The 22,225-nt window shown below is 42.1% G+C and overlaps 1 protein-coding gene and 1 non-coding gene across 3 annotated transcripts in view; one reads left to right on the forward strand and one right to left on the reverse strand.

Moving 5' to 3' along the window:
* pds5b (PDS5 cohesin associated factor B) overlaps nucleotides 1-22,225 on the reverse strand; it is a 245,239-nt gene that overhangs the window by 189,000 nt on the left and 34,014 nt on the right. For both annotated transcript variants that reach the window (XM_072577231.1, XM_072577232.1), the window contains exon 2: nucleotides 8,602-8,731. In XM_072577231.1, the coding sequence (XP_072433332.1) occupies nucleotides 8,602-8,709 (108 nt within the window). In that variant the 5' untranslated portion in view covers nucleotides 8,710-8,731. The remainder of the gene's footprint in view (nucleotides 1-8,601; nucleotides 8,732-22,225) is intronic.
* trnal-cag (transfer RNA leucine (anticodon CAG)) lies at nucleotides 21,986-22,067 on the forward strand. The gene has a single exon. It is a non-coding gene; the product is annotated as a tRNA-Leu (tRNA).

The following is a 22,225-nucleotide window of genomic DNA, read 5'->3' on the forward strand; positions in this document are numbered from 1 at the left end:
AAATATATACAAGAATAAGGCAACTGTAGTTTTAGGGGATTTTAATTTTCCAAACTTTAGTATGGTAGTCCCAATCAAAGGTTTGGACAGTGAAGAATTTGTTAAAAATGTTCAAGAAAAAAAAAAATGTCCCTATGAGAGAAGGAACAAAATGTGACCTTCTCTTGGGCAATAAGATAGGGCAAGTGATAGTAAGGGAACACTTTGCCGCCAGTGATCATAATTCTATTAGTTTTAAAAGAGATTTATGGAAAAAGATAAGACTTTCATAAAACTTGGTTTTTAATTGGAGCAAGAAGATTTCAAATGCTTGGAGTACCGAGAGGGAAGCAGTGTGGATCTTGCAGCTGCTCCTCAAATTGCAGGCTTAGTTAAAAAATTTATTACCAGTTTTATTCTTAAAAGTTATTACAGTCATTATATTTTAAGATTTTTATTCATTTTGTTTCATTAACATATAAAAAACCCAAAAGGTGATTTTTTTTCAAAAAAGACATTTTTTTAAAAAAACACCAGGGTGTCCAGTGACTGACTGAGTTTTCTTTTAAATTGAAACTGTCTTTTTTAACTTGAGAGTTTTTTTTGACATTGCAAAAGTTATTTTTTTTAAAATAAGGAGTTGTATTTTTGTTTTAAGTCATCCTACACGTGGTCGGCTCTGGAGAAGATTTTTTTTTCTTTTAGCTGAATTTAATGATGTGGAGTCATTTTATTCAGTTAAATAGCCAAGTGATTGATCTTTTTTTAAGTTTTGTAGGTTTAATATATGGATTTTAACTTTACTTTCTGTAGGTAACAAGGCAATTATCTTTTATATAAAGGTGTTATTGAAACGTCCTTTTTTTTAGGCTTAATGTTATTAAGGGCATAATTCAGGTATAGAATGAGATGGCTAGCAGATTTAGGAAAGTTATTATACAGCAGGATTAGTCAGACAGATGGGTGACTGTCAGCAAAGGTGAGAAGGTAGCTCAAAGTCTCTGGTGGATATTCCTCTTCAGTTTTTGGAACTGTGGAAGGGATTAGTCTTTCCAAGGAAAATGGAAGTGGACAGTAAATGGTTATTGGACAGTAAACATGATTCTTATGTTAAGCAGCATTTGACGAGATTTAATAGAATTATTAGACTCTCCTGGCAGGGGCATAGGCAAGAGATTCTGTGACAGGGAGCGTACAATTACAATGGTTGGTTGCTTTCCTGGTGCTACGATCAAGGACATCACTGAGCATTTCAAACATACTGTTAAAGTTGTGACTGAGAAACCAGAAATTATTGTACACATTGGTAGGAATGATATTTTCAGGGAGAAGATTAAAGCAATACACAGTGAATTTAAGAGGTTAGGTACAAGATTAAAACAAAAAGAACATTCTTAGTAATTTCTGGTTTACTCCCAATGCCAAACTCAAAAAGGAAGGAAACAAAAAGGATTAAAAAGGAGGTAAATCAATGGCTGAACAGCTAGTGTATTGTTCAGGGACTCAGGTTTCTGGACAATTTGATGTCTTTTGGGACAGAAAAGACCTGCTAAAAAAGCATGCATCTAACCTCAAATGCAAAAGGATCAATATCTGAGTGGGGAGATTTGCTCATTCTACCAAGGGAGATGGATAGAAAGGGGCAAGTGGAGGAATTCTAAATAGCAACGACAATGGAAGGATTGATGGGAAAGGTCCTGAATATGAAGAGAGCATGTCAATTAGAAAAGAAAGACAACAGAGTCAGTATGTAGTAACGCTGAAAAACTAAATTGCATTTATTTCAATTGCAAATTGCAATGCTATTGAACGCAGGCATGTTTAAAAACATGGGATTCAGACATCATAGCTATTACAGAAACTTGGCAGAGAAATGGACAAGACTGGTAGCTCAAACGTTCTAGGTTTAGATGCTATAGGAAGGATAGAAAAGGAGACTAAGGAACACATTGCTGCTGTAACTGGAGAAGATATTTCTGAAATATTGTCCAGTGAAAATACAGGGGTAGAAATTACCAATAAGCAATGAAAGATTACATGGATAGGATTGTACTACAGGGCCCCCAATAGTAAGAGGGAAATTGAGAAATAAATATGTGGAGAGATCTCAGATATAGTCAACCATAATAAGGTTGGATAATGGGAGATTTTAGTTTTACAAATATTGACGAGGGCTACTATAGTGTTAAAAGGCTTGGATAGTGAAGAATTTGTTACCAAGAATTTGTTTTTTTACATCAATATGTGGATGCTACTACTAGAGAAAGAGCAAAGAGCGGGTGACTGAAGTAAAGGTGGGGGAACAATTTGGATCTAGCGATCATAATTTCATTCTTTTCAAAATGGTCATACAAAAGGATAAGCCTTCCATAGAAGTTAAAGTTTTTAAATTCGAGCAAGGCAAATTTTAAATGTAGGAGACAAGAGCTTTCAAAAAAGTTGATTAGAATAGACAATTCGCAAGTAAAAGGACATCTGACGAGTGGGAGGCATTCAAGATTGTGATGAGGCAGAGTTCAGAGGCATTATGTTTTTGTTATAGTGAAGGGTAAGGCTGGTAAGATTAAAGAACAATGGATGAATAAAGATATGGAGGTTCTAGTCAAGAATTTAAAAAAAAAGAGAATCTTAGATATAGACAACTTGGTTCAATTGAATCTGTTAATTAATAGATTAAAAAAAAACCTCTATAAAAAGGTCACCCCTCAGGCTCCAATGCTCCAGGGAAAATAGCCCTAGCCTATTCAACCTCTCCCTATAACGGAAATCCTCCAACCCTGGCAACATCGTTGTAAATCTTTTCTGAACCCTTTCAAGTTTCACAACATCCTTCTGATAGGAAGGAGACCAGAACTGCACACAATATTCCAAGAGTGGCCTCACAAACATCCTGCACAGCCACAACACGACCTCCCAACTCCTATACTCAATGCACTGACCAAGAAGGGCAAGCATACCAAACGCCTTCGTCGCTATCCTATCTACCTGTGACTCCACTTTCAAGGAATTATGAGCCTGCACTCCAAGGTCCCTTTGTTCAGCAACACTCCCCAGGACCTTACCATTAAAAGGTGTAGAAGGCTTGCTTTGATTTGCTTTTCCAAAATGCAGTGTTGGAGGCTGGTACAATTACAGCATTTAAAAAGGCATCTAGATAGGTATATGAATAGGAAGGATTTAGAGGCCAAGTGCTGGCAAATGGGACGAGATAAGGTTAGGATATCTGGTCGGCATGGACGAGTTGGATGGAAGGAAGGGTCTGTTTCCGTGCTGTACATCTCTAAGACGCTAAATATATTTTGGGGTTTTAAAAGCAGTTCACATTACAAGAAGAGGAAGTTCAGCAGATCTTAGATATTATAAAAAGGTAGATAAATTTCTGCGACCTGACCTAAAATGTATCCCAGAATGTTGAGGAAAGTAAGGGAGGAAATAAGAGACCCCTTTCAGAAATATTTTCATTATCGATAACAACAGGCGAGGTGCCTGATGACTGGAGGGTGGCTAATGTCGTACCTTCGTTTAAGAAATCTTGTATAGAGAAACTCAGGAACTGTAGAACTGGCAGAAATTGTTGAATGTGGTTGTAAAAACATACAACTTTTGGACAAACTGGTTGAGTTTGAGAAGTTACCAAAATAAGGTAGATGACAGCAGAGCAGTAGATGTTATGTTATTTGTTTGGACTTTAGTAAAGCCTTTGACAAGGTTCCACATGGTAGACTAATTAGTGAAGTCAGGTCACAGAATTCAGGGTGAGCTTGCAGAGCGTAATGGTGGAGGGCTGCTTTTCAGACTGGAGGGCTGTGACCAGTAGTGTCCTAAAGCGATCAGTTCTGGGTCCTCATTTGTTTCTCATTGAAATAAGTGATTTGGTTGAGAATATAGAAGGTATTAATAGTTACTTTGTGGAGGATAATAGACAGTAAAAGGTGATCTCAGATTACAAAGGGATTTTCACGACATGGGTCAGATGGGCTGAAAAATGGCAGAGAGAGAGTTCAACCTGGATAAATGAGGTGTTGTATTTTGATACAACAAATAAGGGTGCGACAATTAATGATAGAGCTTTGGGCAGTGTTGTAGAACAGAGATACCTAGGGGTGCAGGTACACAATTGTTTGAAGTGTGCGTCACATGTAGATTGGGGGGGGGGGGGGGGGGTTAACAAAGGCATTTGGCACATTTGCCTTCACTGGAAAAGTATGTTCAGAGTCATTATGTTACATTAGAGTGAAAAGGTAGAGCTAGTAGCATTAGAGATCAATGAGTATAGAAGTTAGGAAGTCATGTTGAGGTTGTACCAGACGTTTGTGAGGCCTCTTGTGGAACATTGTGCCCAGTCATAGGAAGGCTATTATCAAGCTGGACAGGTTTCCGAAGATGTTTACCTGGATGTTGTCAGGCACGGAAGGTTTGACTTATAAAGAAGGTCTGGATAGGCTGGGGCTTTTCTTAAAAAAAACTGGAGTGCAGGATTTTGAGAGGCAACCTAATAGAAGTTTATAAAATAATGAGGTATAGTTAAGAGTTAATGATAGTTGCCTTTTCCCGAAGATGGGGGATTTCAAGACTAGGGGACACATGCTAAGGTGAAAGGACAGATATATGAAAAAAAAGGCACAAGGGGCATTTTTTTTGAAAATACAGAGGGGAGTTTGTGTTGGAATGAACTTCCTGAGAAAGTGGTGAATGCAGGTACAATTACAATGTTCAAAAGACACATGGACGGATACACGAATAGGAAAGGTTTAGAGGGATATGGGTAGAGAGAAGTCAGGTGGGACTAGTTTAGTTTGGGATTAAAATGCAGAGCAGACTGGTTGGACCAAATGGTCCGTTTCTGTGCTGTATGATTCTACAACAACTTTCAACAATCGATTGGCATAAACTGTTCACAGGTGAAGGGGCACCTGATAAGCAGGAGGCCTTCAAAAGTATGTTCAGAGTCATTATGTTACATTACAGTGAAAAGGTAAGGCTAGTAGGATTAGAGAACAATGGACAAATACAGATATGGAGGTTCTAGTCAAGAATAAAAAGAATCATATTAGATTGTAGATACATTTGAGCCAAGTTATCTCTAAGAATATTAAATCAGAAAATCTCAAGGTCTCGAAAGAAATATTACATCAAAGAGATGTTTCCAACACTGATTAAAAGCAACCTTGGCTTATTGAAATGCTGCCAAGAACAGTACTGGACATCGATAGGAGCCCAGGCACTGTCTCCAAATGACTGACCATCTGCCCTTTTCTCTCTCTCCACACTTTCCATGGAGTCCTTCACAGGAGCATACTCCAAACTCCCCTTCCCCCAGAATCTCCTGAGTGCAAAAGTGGAACTTGTCACAAGAGTGGGTGGGGGTGGGGGCAGGGTGGGAACAGACAGGGGCCACTGGTTTGGATGGGTAAGGGAGTAGGGGTGGTGGGGTGGGGGGGGGGGGGGGGGGGGGGGGGGGGGGGGAGAAGGAGTGTGCGTGGACAAGGGATGGGGTGGACGGGGCAGGGGCTCGCTCGCGGTTTGCTGCTGCCTCGTCTCCTGAACAGGGAGCGAACTTAGCAAGTGCTTGCTGTGTCAATTGCATTGAACGGAGGGGGGGGGGGGGGGGAACGCGGGAGGCTTCAGCAATGCTGCAGATCCCTTACACACAAGGGTGTCTGCTCAGAAACAAACCTTGAGACAGAGGAGGGGTAACAAGGCAGGCAAAGCAAGGAAAAAAAAAGGAAACTTCTGAAAACTCCAAGCCCTAGAGGAGAGGCATTGAATCAAATGAACCAAATAATCAATTTACTGAACAAAATACTGCTCACCCATCTTGTTTGGATAATCAAGGTTCCTCTCAAGTTCAATCACATGGGATTCAGAGTGGGCTTGCCAATTGAGTACAAACTTTGCTAATTGGCAGGAGTCTGTGATGTAGGGCTGTTTTTCAGAATGGTTATTAAGTTTATGGATAACACCAAAATTAGTGGTATCATTAAAAGTGAAGGTGGTTACCTAAGAGTACAAAGAGATCTTGATCAATTGAGTCAATGAGCTGAAGAGAGACAGATAGAGTTTAAATTTGGATTAGTGAGAGATATTCCATGTTGATAAAAACATACAAGGGCAGGATTTATGGTAATTAAAAAAGGTAGGGCCTTGGGTACTGTCGCACAGAGACACTTACTGGTTTAGGTACATAATTCTTTGAAGTTTGCATTACATATAGATAGGGTAGCTAAGAAGGCATTCAGCATGCTTGCCTTCATTGCTCAGATCACAGAGTATAGGAGTTGTGACATCATTGATGTTATACAGGATGTTGGTGAAGCCTCTTCTGGAGAACTGTCTTCAGGTGTGGTTGCCCTGTTATCAGGGAGGATATTATTAAGCTGGAGAGGGTTCAGTAAAGATGCCCCAGGATGTTGCCGGGAATGGAAAGTTGGAGTCATGGAGACAGGCTACGACATTTTTCACTGGAGAGTTGGAGGTTGAGGAGAATCTTATAGAATGAGGGTTTTCGAGGTGGTGAATGGCAGGTGTCTTTTCTCTGGGGGCTTACAAGACTAGGGAGCATATTTTTAAGCAGAGAGGAGGAAGATTTTAAAAAGACATTAGAAACAATTTTTTTAAAAAACAGTGTGGCTCATGTATGGATTGAGCTTCCAGAGGAAATAATGGATACGGTTACAGTTAAAACATTTAAAATAGACATTTTGACAAATACATGAACCAGTTGTTTTTGGAAGGATATGGCCAAGCATAGTCGGGTGGGATTAACTTAGTTTAGGGTTTATAGTTAGCATGGACTAATTGGACCAAAGGATCTCTGTCCGTGCTGTATGACTCCATGACTCTAATGACGGAGTCAAAAAGCACCCGAACAGGAAGAAAGAGATCTCGCATAACAGAGGCACAGCGGGAATGACTGATTACTTATAGTCTCAAATTTGTGCAGGAAAAGTGAGAATGCTTGGAAATTTGTTCAATCATGTTTGCTGCCTGGCTTCTTAATGAAATGTCTCCATTTGAAAGATCCACTGCCTGAACTAATGTTCATATTGTTGATTTGTTCTGGCCAAAAAAATGTTTGAAAAAGGTAAGCTTTGTCCACCTGTTTTCTTTTCTGTTTGTGTACGCCTTTTCCTTATATTAAAAAAAAACAGTTTTCACAGGAGTCATCAACAAGGCTCTTTTACCAACCACTTTCATTCGAAGTTCCAGGAATACAGCAGATCATACAAGTTTTGTCTTGAGATTCAATATTCTCATGCTTTGTTGCAAAACTCCAGCAACTTCTTTCAATATACAAGTAGCAACCTCAATTCAGTAGCAATGATAAGTTAAGTTATCTTCGTTGAATATTGTAAACTGCTCCCTGCAGTCCTCATCCTCTGCCTCACTCTCCTTCAAGTTACTCCTTAAAACCAATTTATTTAACAACACTTCTGGCACACTGACCTATTATCTCTTGTGGCTCTTTAATAATCCCCTTGCGAACATCTTAGGGTGTTTCATTACTTTTTTTAAAGTAATGATGCTATACGTGCTCATGATTGACATTTTGTACTTCATAGAATCTTGAAACCATTATATGAAAATCTACTTAACCATTGTTTTCACTGAAGAGAGAGTTTAGACTAGTTGTCTTCAGGCCTCTGAAACCTTAAACATTGAGTCAGTCTGTCAAAAGGGAGAAACATGGAATGGACTTCTTATTATACAAGAAATTAAAGAATTAAAAATTATGCTGTGAATAGAAAAGACAGTCCGGGACACCAATTTATCAAATAAAGTCAAATCTTTCATAATTTCAGTAAACATTATTTTAACTGACACCTTATGAACTGGCACTCTTGATAAACCAGCATAAATGATGTCTGAAATACATTTACTAACTAAACTAGCCCCAGCTGCCTGCGTTTGGCCCATATCCCTCCAAACCTTCCCTATTCTTGTACTTACCCATTTGTCTTTTAAATGTTCTAACTGTACCTGCACCTACCACTTCCTCTTGCAGTTCATTCCACAGACTGTGTAAAAAAAAAAGTCGCATATCCTTTTAAAAAGAAACCCTTGCTCCTCTCACCTTAAAAATATGCCCCTTAATTTTGAACGTGTCCACCCTAGGGAAAAGGCCCTTGCTATTCACCTTATCTATGCCCTTCATAATTTTATAAACCTGAGGAAGAACACCTCTCAACCTCCTGCACTCCAAAGAAGAAGTTCCAGCCTTAATCACCTTTTCTACCGGTGATACAAATGTCAAAGCACTCTGTACCTGAACACTAGGTTTTCAGTTCTAAAACAGTACCCAGAGCCCTACCATTAAGTGTTCAAGTCCTGACTGAGTTTAACCAAAATTGCTTACCTCACATTTATCCAAATTAAACTCCAATTGCCACTCCTCAGCCCACTAACCAAATTGATCAAGATCTCAAACTAATCCTCAGCCTCTCCAAATCCATTCCACTCCACTCCCCAAAAAATCCAAATGGACACAAACATTTCTTTGTCAGCTTGGAATGCTTTTTAAAAGGATCTTCCAAGATCACTCTTCCTTATGGAAGTTATCACTTGAACAATCACAATGATTTACAGTTGTCTGAAACAGAAGAATTTAATATAATTACAAACCTTTAATCTTCGAACCATTTCCTCCTTTGATATTTTATCAGAGATCTCTTTCACTCCAGGTGGATATGTAATTTTTCCATCATTGGCCTTTGGCTTGGCATGAGCCATGGTTATAGATCACGTTTCCTCCCTTAAAAACAAGAAAGAATTAAGTCAACATACAGACTTTCCTGTTAGAGAGTTTTTTTATTATGCCCAGCATAGTAAAAGCCATTTGCACTCATCTATCAACAGTGATTGAAATAACCATTACGACTGCATCTTGAATTCGTTTAACCTGAAGGCAAAGGGATCTGGGTTAGTGTTGTAAAGGTTTTTTGTTTTAGAAAAAAAAAGGTCAGAAAGTCAAAGGGAAGGTCAATCTGGTACATTTAATTTAAATGCATCAATTCCAGGAATACATATAGCTGTAGTTAAATGCTGAGCAGATTCTGTTGTGGCACTAGAATAAAATATGTTTATACCTGGGAGTTTACAAAGAAACAAAAAAAAAGTGAAGCCATTAGCTTTGTTTTAATTTCACTTCAGAAATAAAGTTTGGCAAACAAAGGAAAAAGGTCTAAGAGAGAAGTTCACTTCAGAAAAAGTGGTACCATAATAGCGTATCGTTCAAGTTTGTGAAGTTTGCAAGTCAATACAGTCTGGGATGGAAAGTTTTGTGTTGCAAAAAAACTGAAAAAGATTCAGGTCATCAGACTCAAAGAAATTACAAAATTTCAGTTAAAATAGAAATAGGAGTACTTCTCTCTGGATTGAAGTTTCATATTTAGGACTTGTGACACATGACAAACCAAGCAGTCAATTGTTATTATGAGAACATCTGAAGCTTCACGGGAAAATGTTTTAGCGACTTACCAGCCTGTTAATTAACTAACGCAAATTAAAACATATGATCTATCAACATAGGATTTTGCCTTCAAGAAGGGTCATAATAGCACAGCTCAGTTCAATACAAATGTTCAGCTAAACTGTGCCTGGATTTCATGTACCAAAATGAAACAAAATCATGGTCGCAGCATCAATGTTTAGAATCAGGGGCACATCTTCCAAAACTGAGCTCACCAATGTCACAAAAGGAGAGTGATAATGAAAATTACACAAGTACACCATTCAGAGTTGATAACTACATTTTATTGTATTCTATCCCCATCCTCACCAAGGCTTTAACGTTAGGAAAGTGAGGAAGTGAGTTACTGATCACAGGGTTTTGAGCTCTTGCAGTCAGCCACAGTATTTATATGACAAAGTCAGTTCAGTTTCTGGTGAACCCTCTTGGATGTTGACAGTGGTGGATTAGAGTGATGATAATGCCATTGAAATCTCAAGAGGCAATGTTGGAAACTGTAATTGCCTGGCACTTATGTGGCAGAAATATTATTCGTAACTTGTCAGCCCATTTGAACATGGACTGCTCCAGTATCTGAAGAGTTGCGAATGGGGCGGAACCTTGTGCAGTGAACATCCCTATTTCTGACCTAAATGACGGACAGAAGGTCTTGATTAAGCAGCTGAACATGATTGGGCCTAGGACACTATCCCGAGGGACACGTGACGAGATGCCCTGTAGCAGAGAGGACTAATCTTCTACAAACATCTTCTGTTTAATTCATATCTGGCACACAAGAATAGCAAAATTGGAGTCAAAAAAAAGTTAGGTCTTTACCACACCATGATTACAAAGTTAAAGTACACGGTCGTCTAATAGCCCTCAGCTCAACAACCTTCCTATCTTTCCCATTGTTTCTTCCAATTAGGGTGCATGGTTTCAGTTCCTTCTGACCACCAATCTTTCATTATTTAATCTTGGCTATTTAGTTTCAATATGGTAATTTCTTTTCGGGGCTTTCCCAATGTTGCTTCTCCAGCCACCATTCCTGCAGAAAATTCTGAACCCTTCTAAATTCAGAGAGTCTTCCTCCAACCATATTTTACCATCAATCCCAACCCAGTTTGAGAGAACACCACACAGTAGCTTCTTCCTTCTCTAAATCCATTTGGTTTGCCATTTGTTTATTTTTGCACAGGCAATTCTCAAGTGCACTCCTGAGAATCACATCCATTACTGCACACAAATCAATTTAAATTTAAAGACATTATGGTGCTCATCATACATCCACGTGGATACCACAGTAGTTAGTGATGAGGTATAAAATGTTGTCATCTGCAAAACATGGAAGAATTACATAGCTTGACTCCAGATAGGTCTGGATTTTGAAAAGCAATAGTATCAGATCTCTGACAACAATTGCACTAATATCATGAAGCTGCTGCAAAATTGTCAAGAGGTTTCTTAGACATTCAAATCTTGGAACATCAACTGAGAGTCTCATGATCAATTCAGAGCAATACTTTAGTCAAGTTAATGAAAGCTGGAATTGGTAGGTTTTTTCATCCCCGCAACATGTATTTGTATTTCCTTGCTCACAAACACCATGTAGGAGGTTCCTCTGGCAAGATTTCCTCAGCCATAGAAAATGGATGAATCAGGCAACGTGTCAGGATTGTTCTCTCTCAGAGCAAGAGGAAAATACCTTGACTAATAAATCATGCTGTGGAAACTGTCACTTTCCTGGGGTTCAGTCAGGGAGCATGTAGGGGAAGAAAAAAAGCAAAAGCAAGCAAGCGAGCGAAAGTGCACAAGAGAGAAAAGATTCTACTTTAGCAGTAGTCTGACTGATTGATTGAGAGTTCAAGAGTCAATCTCACTGCCCACCTATGGCCCTCACCATGTGAAAGATTATCATGCCAACACAACTTCTTTAGTCACACAGCTTCTGAAAAAGCACACACTCTTAACAGGTTTTTGTCAGCCTGTTGCATTGTGTTTCAACGCAACACAATGAGCTATTATTGCAGGGTAAACAAGTTCTATGGTGGCAATGAAACATTTGAATAAGCAATATGCTTGGAACTAATGTCTGAATATATTACAGGAGTAAAACAAAGCAGTGAGCAACATTCTGGATGTTCAAGAGGCCTATCTGCAGCATAATCAGAGTAACGGTACAAACTTTATAGTGATGACAGTCTAAAAAGGAAACCAAAAATATGCAATCTCTACACAGAATATGAAAATTAATTTCTGTTCACAACAGTACAAGTTAGGAGTGTTTGCTTTTCTATCATGAAAATATGTTGAGTTTTTAAAAAGGGGAATTTTAAAAAGGACACCACATAAATATATAGTCAGTCAATTAAAGGATATAGTTTCCCTATTGAACAGCATGCTTCAGATATTTAAAAAGTTGGTGAACTGAAGACAGTTTTAAAAGCTGTGTATTTTTTCCCCACCAAAACCAGCAACATCATCAACAACAAAAACTTGCAAGATCTGCCCTGAAATCATAATTTCTCTTGTCATTTTTGGCAAAACACAAATCACTCAGATGGCAAAGTAATTAAAGCAATGACTATGGCCGATATCATTACTCAGAATTTAAGAAAAAAGAAATAACAACAATCCAGAGAATATCACATGATGCTTCCAAAGCCACAAGACAAGTGGTACCTCTGTCTAACACCACCTTTGAGCAAACTACATCAGAACATGAGGGATTGTGAATACATCTCGCTGCAGTTCATGAACCCATCCATGTGACCAACACAACCCAGCTGACTGTCCTGCATTGTTGTGCACAAAATTAACAAATGAAGAAGATCTTCTCAGAAGAAGGGGTAAGGATGTCTACAGTAAATTTTAAAAAAGGTATGTGCAAATCCTCAAATACTGAAGGAGTCCATGTCCAAATACAGCAAGACTGACAACATTCAGGTATGAGGAAGTGAGGATTGCAGATGCTGGAGATCAAAGCTGAAAAACGTGTTGCTGGAAAAGCACAGGTCAGGCAGCATCCTGAAGAAGGGCTTTTACCCAAAACGTTGATTCTCCTGCTCCATGGATGCTGTCTGACCTGCCGCACTTTTCCAGCAACACATTTTTCAGCAACATTCAGGTATGGGCTGACAAGTAACATTCACACCATACAAATACCATCTCCCATAAGACGCAAATCTAATCACCACCCCTTGACATTCTATGGTGTTACCATTACTAACACCCCACTAACAACATCCGAAGGATTACCATTAACCAAAAATTCAACTACACAGTATTACGTCAGCCAAGTACTGTGGCTACAAGAGCAGGTCAGAGGCTAGGAATGGCGATGAATAACTGATGTCCTGACTTCCCAAAGTTTGTCCACCATCTGAAGGCAGAAGTTAGGAGTGTGACAGAAAAAAAAACTTACCTGCGTGAATACAGACCAAAACACCACAAGAAGCAGGCCTCAGTCCAGGAGAAAACAATTTACTTCACTGGTAGTATATCCACAAACTTAAATTGTCACTTCGCCAACAACTGCAATTTGCACCATAAACTGCAGAAATTCAGACTCAAGACAGCACCTTCAAAACCACAACCACCACCATCTCGAAGAGCAAGATCAGCAGATATTTGGGAATGCCATCACCACATGAAAATCCCCTCCAAGCTATTTGACATTCAGACATGGAAATGGATCTGTTCCTTGTCACTCAGCTAAATCAGGAACTCCCTTTCTCATGGCATACCTACCCCCAAATGGACTGCAGCAGATCCTCCCACTTCCTCCAGACCAAAGGGGTAGCCATGGGCACCCATATGGGCCCCAGCTATGCCCGTCTCTTTGTTGGCTACGTAGAACAGTCCATCTTCCGTAATTACACAGGCACCACTCCCCACCTCTTCCTCCACTATGTTGATGACTGCATTGGCACCACCTCGTGTTCCCGTGAAGAGGTTGAGCAATTCATCAACTTCAACACATTCCACCCTGACCTTAAAATTTACCTGGACCATCTCTGCCACCTCCCTCCCCTTCCTGGAGCTCTCCATCAATGACGACCGACTTGACACCAACATATTTTACAAGCCCACCGACTCCCACAGCTACCTGGATGACACCTCTTCCCACCCTACCTCCTGCAAAAATGCCATCCCATATTCCCAATTCCTCCACCTCCACCGTATCTCCTCCCAGGAGGACCAGTTCCACCATAGAACACACCAGATGGCCTTCTTCTTTAGAGACCACAATTTCTCTTCCCACGTGGTTAAAGATGCCCTCCAACGCATCTCATCCACATCCCACACCTGCGCCCTAAAACCCCACCCCTCCAACTGTAACAAGAACAGACCCCACCCGCCCCGAGTGCTCACCTTCCACCCTACCAACCTTCACATAAACCAAATATCCGACGACATTTCCGCCACCTCCAAAACAGACCCCACTACCAAAGATATATTTCCCTCCCCACCCCTTTCTGCCTTCCGCAAAGACCGTTCCCTCCGACTACCTGGTCAGATCCACGCTCCCCCAACAACCCACCCTCCTGTCCTGGCACCTTCCCCTGCCACCGTAGGAATTGCAAAACCTGCGCCCACACGACCTCCCTCACCTCCATCCAAGGCCCCAAAAGGAGCCTTCCACATCCAAAGTTTTACCTGCACATCCACCAACATCATTTATTGTATCCGTTGCTCCCGATGCGGTCTCCTCTACATTGCTAGGAGGTGTCCAGTCTCCCCAGAGCACTTTTAAAAACATCTCTGGGACACCTGCACCAATCAACCACACCACCCTGTGGCCCAACATTTCAACTCCCCCTCCCATTCTGCGAGGACATGCAGGTCCTGGGCCTCCTTCACCACCGTTCCCTCACCACCCAACACCTGGAGGAAGAATGCCTCATCTGCGTGTCCCCCGTGTCTGCGTGGGTTTCCTCCGGGTGCTCCGGTTTCCTCCCACAGTCCAAAGATGTGCAGGTCAGGTGAATTGGGCATGCTAAATTGCCCGTAGTGTTCGGTAAGGGGTAAATGTAGGGGTATGGGCGGGTTGCGCTTCGGCGGGACGGTGTGGACTTGTTGGGCCGAAGGGCCTGTTTCCACACTAAGTAATCTAATCTAATCTTCCGCCTCAGAACGCTTCAACCCCAGGGCATCAATGTGGACTTCAACAGCTTCCACATTTCCCCTTTCCCCCACCTCACCCCAGTTCCAACCTTCCAGCTCAGCACCATCCCCATGACTTGTCCTACCTGCCTATCTTCCTTTCCACCGATCCACTCCACCTTCCTCTCTGACCTATCATCTTCATCCCCACCCCCACCCTCTCATTTATCTCTCCACCCTTCAGGCACTCTGCCTCTTTCCTGATGAAGGGCTTTTGCCGGAAACATTGATTTCCCTGCTCCTCGAATGCTGCCTGAACTGCTGTGCTTTTCCAGCAACACTAATCCAGAATCTGGTTTCCAGCATCTACAGTCATTGTTTTTACCCCTTTGCAGCAGATTAAGAATGCTGCTGACCATCCCTTCAAGTAGGGATAGCCAATAATCGCTGGCCAATTCTGTGATGCCCATGCCCTGCGTATGAATTAAGAAAAAAAGGTTCCCATCACAACTGACTGCAACCTCTGTGCTTTATACAAATGTAGGCTTTGTTGCATTTCACGGAAATGATCCTGATTTCCCACTTTTCTTGCACCCACCTCTCAAGGGAAGACCCTACAAAGATCTATAGGTCTGATGTCCAGAATTGTCACTGCACTTAAAAGGTATGAAGTGTGCACGGAGAAGACAAACAATGCAGGATTGCTTGACATCTCCCTTACAATATACAAAGGTCAAAACTGAATAAACTAAGTTGTGAAGTGCAGTGACAAAACAAACAGTGCTCAGGATCAGTACTGTACATATATTCAAATTGAAACTGGGACTGCATTCTCCCAAAAAAAAAATCTACAATATTTTGAGTCTGTAGGAAATACTGGAAATAAAAAGAAACAAAGAAAAATTGTTCCATCCAGAAAACAATCGTGCTCAAGAAATTCAGTTGATTTCAGGAAATAGGGAGGTGACGGAGCAAACCATAGTTGTTTTAAATCAAATCAATTCATTCGAGTAGATATTGATGGGTTGGCTACAAAAGTTTTTAAAGACTATGATTTACAAAGCACTTGAGTTGATATGTGGATGATTACTGTGCAACATGATATTGAGCTGAAGGTCAGATCAAGGGCCAGTGATTTTATTTTAAGATCTGTAAACAGAAAAAAAACCCACTCCTATTCTCCTATGCTTTTGAAGTGAAAGCTGACATTGACTATGTATATGCAATAGCATTCTCCAGAATAAAAAAAAAATCAAGTCCAATGTCACATCAGTCTCAGATATTCATTTGATGCACTGTATACAACTAGCAAAGTACAATCCGGATAACAATTTTGATAACCAGTAAGGATGCAGTTGCCGGCCCCAACTGTCCTGTGGTTCACTTCAGTCAAGCTAATCCAGACCACCGCAGTATATCAGTACAAGGCAGTCTGTAAATTCTCCATACAGGTAGTTCTGCTATAACATTTTTCGTAAATAAGAATTAGCTGAAACACGATTGGGTGAATAGGGAATGCCTTTTCTAAAAATGCAAACTCTTAAAGGTGCATGTTGGCTAGAACACAATTCTTTCACCACGTGTTTGCTTATTGCGTGATTTTTGTAGAGCATGAGGTAGCAAGGAATGCAACTACTGCGTAATAGCAGAAATACCTGTAGTCATGCACTATCTTCCTGCTGCACTTCCTGTAAAGGAGGACAGTGCCTAACTGTCTCAAATGTGTTAGCTTGTCAAATTTTAATAGGTTCACTTTGAGAACCATGTGGCTCTCCTTCTACCTCACTCTACCGTCAGTAATCTTCCACAATGTTTACCATGACATACTTGAACCTCTTTATGATAATACTGTATGAACATTCATTTGAGTGGGAGCAGCGGCCGAGGAAAAACGAACCCGGGAGACTACAGCTAAGGTAAGACAGTTTGTTTCAAAATTACTTACCTGTAGCGGGCAGCGGAAGTGAGGTTGGAGTGCATAGCTGGGCGGGAAGGCAAGTGATTAGTATTTGAGTGGGTGTGTTCTAGACCCCAGGTCCTACTTCCGTAGGGCCTCCCTCCCACCCTCCTCCTCTAACCTAACTTTAAAGTCCACAGGTTATTGACTCAGTGTTCTTGTTTTTGGAGACAGTGTACAGTCATGGCAGCGCAGGCGGTGGAATGTTCCTCCTGCAGGATGTTTGAGGTAGGGGTGACCACCGATACTCCTGCCGACGTCGTGTGCAGGAAATGCAGTCAGATCCTGATCCTCACCGAACGAGTTAGGGAACTGGAACTGGAGCTGGATGAGCTGAGGATTATTCGAGAGGCTGAGAGGGTGATCGATAGAAGCTACAGGGACATAGTTACGCCGGAGAACAGAGGTAGCTGGGTAACAGTTAGAGGTGGGAAGGGGAAGAAGCAGGCAGTACAGGGTTCCCCTGTGGTCGTTCCCCTAAAAAATAAGTATGCAGCTTTGGAAACTGTTGGGGGGGACAGCCTTGCAGGTGTAAGCTGCAGTGAAGGGGTCTGTGGCTCTGAGATTCAGAAGGGAAAGGGGGAGAAGAGGAGAGCGCTAGTTATAGGGGACTCTCTAGTAAGAGGGACGGACAGGCGGTTCTGTGGACATGGACGAGACTCTCGGATGGTTTGTTGCCTCCCGGGTGCTAGGGTCCGAGACGTCTCGGACCGTGTCTTCAGAATCCTTAAGGGGGAGGGTGTGCAGCCAGAAGTCGTGGTACACATTGGCACCAACGACATAGGTAGGAAGAGGGGTGGGGAGGTCATTCAAGAGCTCAAGGAGTTAGGCTGGAAGCTAAAACCTAGGACAGACAGAGTCGTCATCTCTGGGTTGTTGCCGGTGCCACGTGACAGAGAGGCAAAGAATAGGGAGAGAGTGCAGTTGAACACGTGGCTGCAAGGATGGTGTAGGAGGGAGGGCTTCAGATATTTGGACAATTGGACTGCATTCTGGGGAAGGTGGGACCTGTATAAACAGGACGGGTTGCACCTGAACCAGAAGGGCACCAATATCCTGGGGGGTAGGTTTGCTAGCACTCTTCGGGGGGGTTTAAACTAATTTGGCAGGGGGATGGGATCCGGACTTGTAGTCCAGCAAGTAAGCTAGCTGTGTGTCAGGATGTCCAAGACTGTAGGGAGGCTGTGGAGAAGGTAGCACTGACAGGGACTACTTGCGGACACAGAGATGGGCTCAAGTGCGTATACTTCAATGCAAGGAGTATCAGAAATAAGGTGGGTGAACTTAAGGCGTGGATCGGTACCTGGGACTACGATGTTGTGGCCATCACGGAAACGTGGATAGATGAGGGACAGGAATGGCTGTTGGAGGTTCCTGGTTACAGATGTTTCAGTAAGATTAGGGAGGGTGGTAAAAAAGGAGGGGGGGGTGGCATTGCTAATTAGAAATGGTATAACGGCTGCAGAAAGGAAGTTTGAGGGGGATCTGCCTCTGGAGGTAGTATGGGCTGAAGTCAGAAATAGGAAAGGTGCAGTCACCTTGTTGGGTGTTTATTATAGGCCCCCCAATAGCAGCAGAGATGTGGAGAAACAGATTGGGAAACAGATTTTGGAAAGGTGCAGAAGCCACAGGGTCGTAGTCATGGGCGACTTCAACTTCCCAAATATTGATTGGAAGCTCTTTAGATCAAGTAGATTGGATGGGGCGGTGTTTGTGCAGTGTGACCAGGAAGCTTTTCTAACGCAGTATGTAGATTGTCCAACCAGAGGGGAGGCCATATTGGATTTGGTACTCGGTAATGAACCGGGACAAGTGGTGAGCTTGTTAGTGGGTGAACATTTTGGTGATGGCGACCACAATTCTGTGACTTTCACCTTGGTTATGGAGAGAGATAGGTGCGCACAACAAGGAAGTTTTTACAATTGGGGAAAGGAAATTACGATGCTGTAAGACAGGATTTGAGGAGCATACGTTGGGAGCATAGGCTGTCAGGGAAGGATGTGGTGGAAATGTGGAACTTTTTCAAGGAGCAGATACGACGTGTCCTTGATATGCATGTACCGATCAGGCAGGAAAGAAATGGTCGTGTGAGGGAGCCTTGGTTGACGAGGGAGGTTGAATGTCTAGTAAAGAGGAAGAAGGAGGCTTACATAAGGTTGAGGAAACAAGGTTCAGACAGAGCAGTGGAGGGACACAGGATAGCCAGAAGGGACCTGAAGAAAGGGATTAGGAGAGCTAAGAGAGGGCATGAAAAATCCCTGGCGGATAGGATCAAGGATAACCCCAAGGCATTCTATGCGTATGTGAGAAACCTGAGAATGACGAGAACGAGGGTAGGTCCGATCAAGGACAGTGGTGGGAGACTGTGTATTGAGTCGGAAGAGATAGGAGAGGTCTTGAACAAGTACTTCTCTTCAGTATTTACGAACGAGAGGGACCGTATTGTTGAAGAGGAGAGTGTAAAACGGACTGATAAGCTAGAAGAGATACCTGTTAGGAAGGAAGATGTGTTGGGCATTTTGAACAACTTGAGGATAGACAAGTCCCCCGGGCCTGACGGGATATATCCTAGGATTATGTGGGAAGCAAGAGAGGAAATTGCAGTACCGTTGGCAATGATCTTCTCGTCTTCACTGGCAACTGGGATGGTACCAGGGGACTGGAGAGTAGCGAATGTTGTGCCCCTGTTCAAAAAAGGGAATAGGGATAACCCTGGGAATTACAGGCCAGTTAGTCTTACTTCTGTGGTAGGCAAAGTAATGGAAAGGGTACTGAGGGATAGGATTTACGAGTATCTGGAAAGACACTGCTTGATTAGGGACAGCCAGCACGGATTTGTGAAGGGTAGGTCTTGCCTTACAAGTCTTATTGAATTCTTCGAGGAGGTGACCAAGCATGTGGATGAGGGTAGAGCAGTGGATGTAGTGTACATGGATTTTAGTAAGGCATTTGATAAGGTTCCCCATGGTAGGCTTATGCGGAAAGTCAGGAGGCATGGGATAGAGGGAAATTTGGCCAATTGGATAGAAAACTGGCTAACCGGTCGAAGTCAGAGAGTGGTGGTAGATGGTAAATATTCAGCATGGAGTCCAGTTACAAGTGGAGTTCCGCAGGGATCAGTTCTGGGTCCTCTGCTGTTTGTAATTTTTATTAATGACTTAGATGAGGGAGTCGAAGGGTGGGTCAGTAAATTTGCAGATGATACAAAGATAGGTGGAGTTGTGGACAGTGAGGAGGGCTGTTGTCGGCTGCAGAGGGACTTGGATATGATGCAGAGCTGGGCTGAGGAGTGGCAGATGGAGTTCAACCCTGCCAAGTGTGAGGTTGTCCATTTTGGAAGAACAAATAAGAATGCGGAATACAGGGTTAATGGTAGGGTTCTTGGTCAGGTGGAGGAACAGAGGGATCTTGGGGTCTATGTACATAGATCTTTGAAGGTTGCCACTCAGGTGGATAGAGTTTGTAAGAAGGCCTATGGAGTATTATCGTTCATTAGCAGAGGGATTGAATTCAAGAGTCGTGAGGTGATGTTGCAGCTGTACAGGACTTTGGTTAGGCCACATTTGGAGTACTGTGTGCAGTTCTGGTCGCCTCACTTTAGGAAAGATGTGGAAGCTTTGGAGAGGGTGCAGAGAAGATTTACCAGGATGTTGCCTGGAATGGAGTGTAGGTCGTACGAGGATAGGTTGAGAGTTCTCGGCCTTTTCTCGTTGGAACGGCGAAGGATGAGGGGTGACTTGATAGAGGTTTATAAGATGATCAGAGGAATACAACAGAGTATTTTTCCCCGGGTACAACATAGTGTTAAAAGGGGACATAAATTTAAGGTGAAGGGTGGAAGGTATAGGGGAGATGTCAGGGGTGGGTTCTTTACCCAGAGAGTGGTGGGGGCATGGAATGCGCTGCCCGTGGGAGTGGTAGAGTCAGATTCATTGGCGACCTTTAAGCAGCAATTGGATAGGTACATGGATGGGTGCTTAATCTAGGATAGAAGTTCGGCACAACATCGTGGGCCGAAGGGCCTGTTCTGTGCTGTATTGTTCTATGTTCTATGTTCTAACACGTTCGTGACATAACCCATTTATCAGTTAAATGACTGTTCTAACATTCCTAATTACTTTGTACAGATAACTGAATTTCACTTTGAGGACACAGGCAATGTTTCATATGGGAGGTGAAATATTCCAGTTGTTGAATATTCATTTACCCATCCTTTCATTCTCACCTGTGAAACTTCCAAATGGTCTTGTGCTACCTTACCTGGTCCCAAAAGAGAATCAGTCTTTCCAGAAAGACATGTCATCCAACAGGGAGGATTCATCCTCTTGATTCAAGTACTTCACCCTAAATCAAATTTTAATGGACCTCTAATCTCATGACTAGCAATCAAATCAAATAGGCTCAACCAATAAAGTGCGTGTAGGCTATCTCTGGCAGCATATAGTAAGAAATCTAACCTAAATTTGTCCTAGTCCAGTGGGTATTCATGATAGTGTGCCTTAAAATCATGGTTTTCAGAATTACAGTATCTCTCCAAAGCTCCATGTCCACAAACGATATTTAATTGACTTCAGATGTTTTTCCCCAAAATGCTAACCATTTTCAGGAGAACTTTAGACAAAGTTAGAAACCTAATCAAACTGTCTCAATTGGGACCCCATACCAAACTTAAAATAAAGCTGTTAAACATTTCCCCTACTAAATCGAACTCCAATTATCCTTAGAAAAAAAAAGACAACAGCTTCTGGGAATCAGTTGATCATACCCAGAATTAAAGTCTACACTGCATGACCTTCTTTCATTTTCAGTCATGGCTCTACACAAATCGGGTAACACTTGAGTGAATGGTTCTTTTCAAAAAAAGAACTAGGGTACATGTATCAAAAAGATGCCAGCGGTCTTATCACTTTAAAAAGTCATGAAAAAGTTTTATAGATGTGCACTTTGTCTTTACGAAGTCTTAAGTTATACAACTGCCTGTTCATATATGCCTGCATTTCTCATATTCCGACGTGATCTACCACTGTAATTTCATGTTGCTACTTGCAATGGCTTATGATACCATGACTTGATGAACAACCTATTCTCCAACTATATTTCTGTGAGGATGTCCATTTTGAACAAAACATCAGTCTGGAATTCTTTCAGCCTCAGCTTCAAAGTGAGCGGAGTTAACTTGTTTAACTCCAATTCTGCTTCATGAGCCTTAATTAAATTACATGCTAAACACTGGTTTTCAGCTATCCTCATTCCTAATTAGAGTTTCAGTGATGCTCACATCAGCTTGCAGTAATGCTATAAAATCTGGTGACAAATGTTTAGCCATGAAACAATACCTTTGCCTTCTCTCCACCACTGCTGCCAGGCCTTGCTGAATTTTATCTCAGTTTATATTTCTGATTTCCAGCATCCACAGCTCGTCAATTGGTTTCCCCCACCATCACCCTCACAATTATTCTCTTGAGCATCAACTGGACTTTCCATGATTCTCGGCTGGTAGTGTGGCCGAGCGGTCTAAGGCGCTGGATCCAGGTTCCAGTCTTGAAAGGGGCGCGGGTTCGAATCCCGCCACTGCCATTTCGGCTGTTTAACTCCAATGCTGCAGCTTGTTAAAATGCTGTTTCCGCCCCCACTGTATTGATGTTGAAAACAAAAGTAAAATGGGTTTGCTTCCCGGGGAATTAACTGTGGTGTGGGACAGTGCCACGCGGAAAATCGCAAACAGCTCTGCTGTT

The sequence above is a fragment of the Chiloscyllium punctatum genome, chromosome 9 (genome assembly GCF_047496795.1).
Source record: "Chiloscyllium punctatum isolate Juve2018m chromosome 9, sChiPun1.3, whole genome shotgun sequence".
Lineage (NCBI taxonomy): Eukaryota > Metazoa > Chordata > Chondrichthyes > Orectolobiformes > Hemiscylliidae > Chiloscyllium > Chiloscyllium punctatum.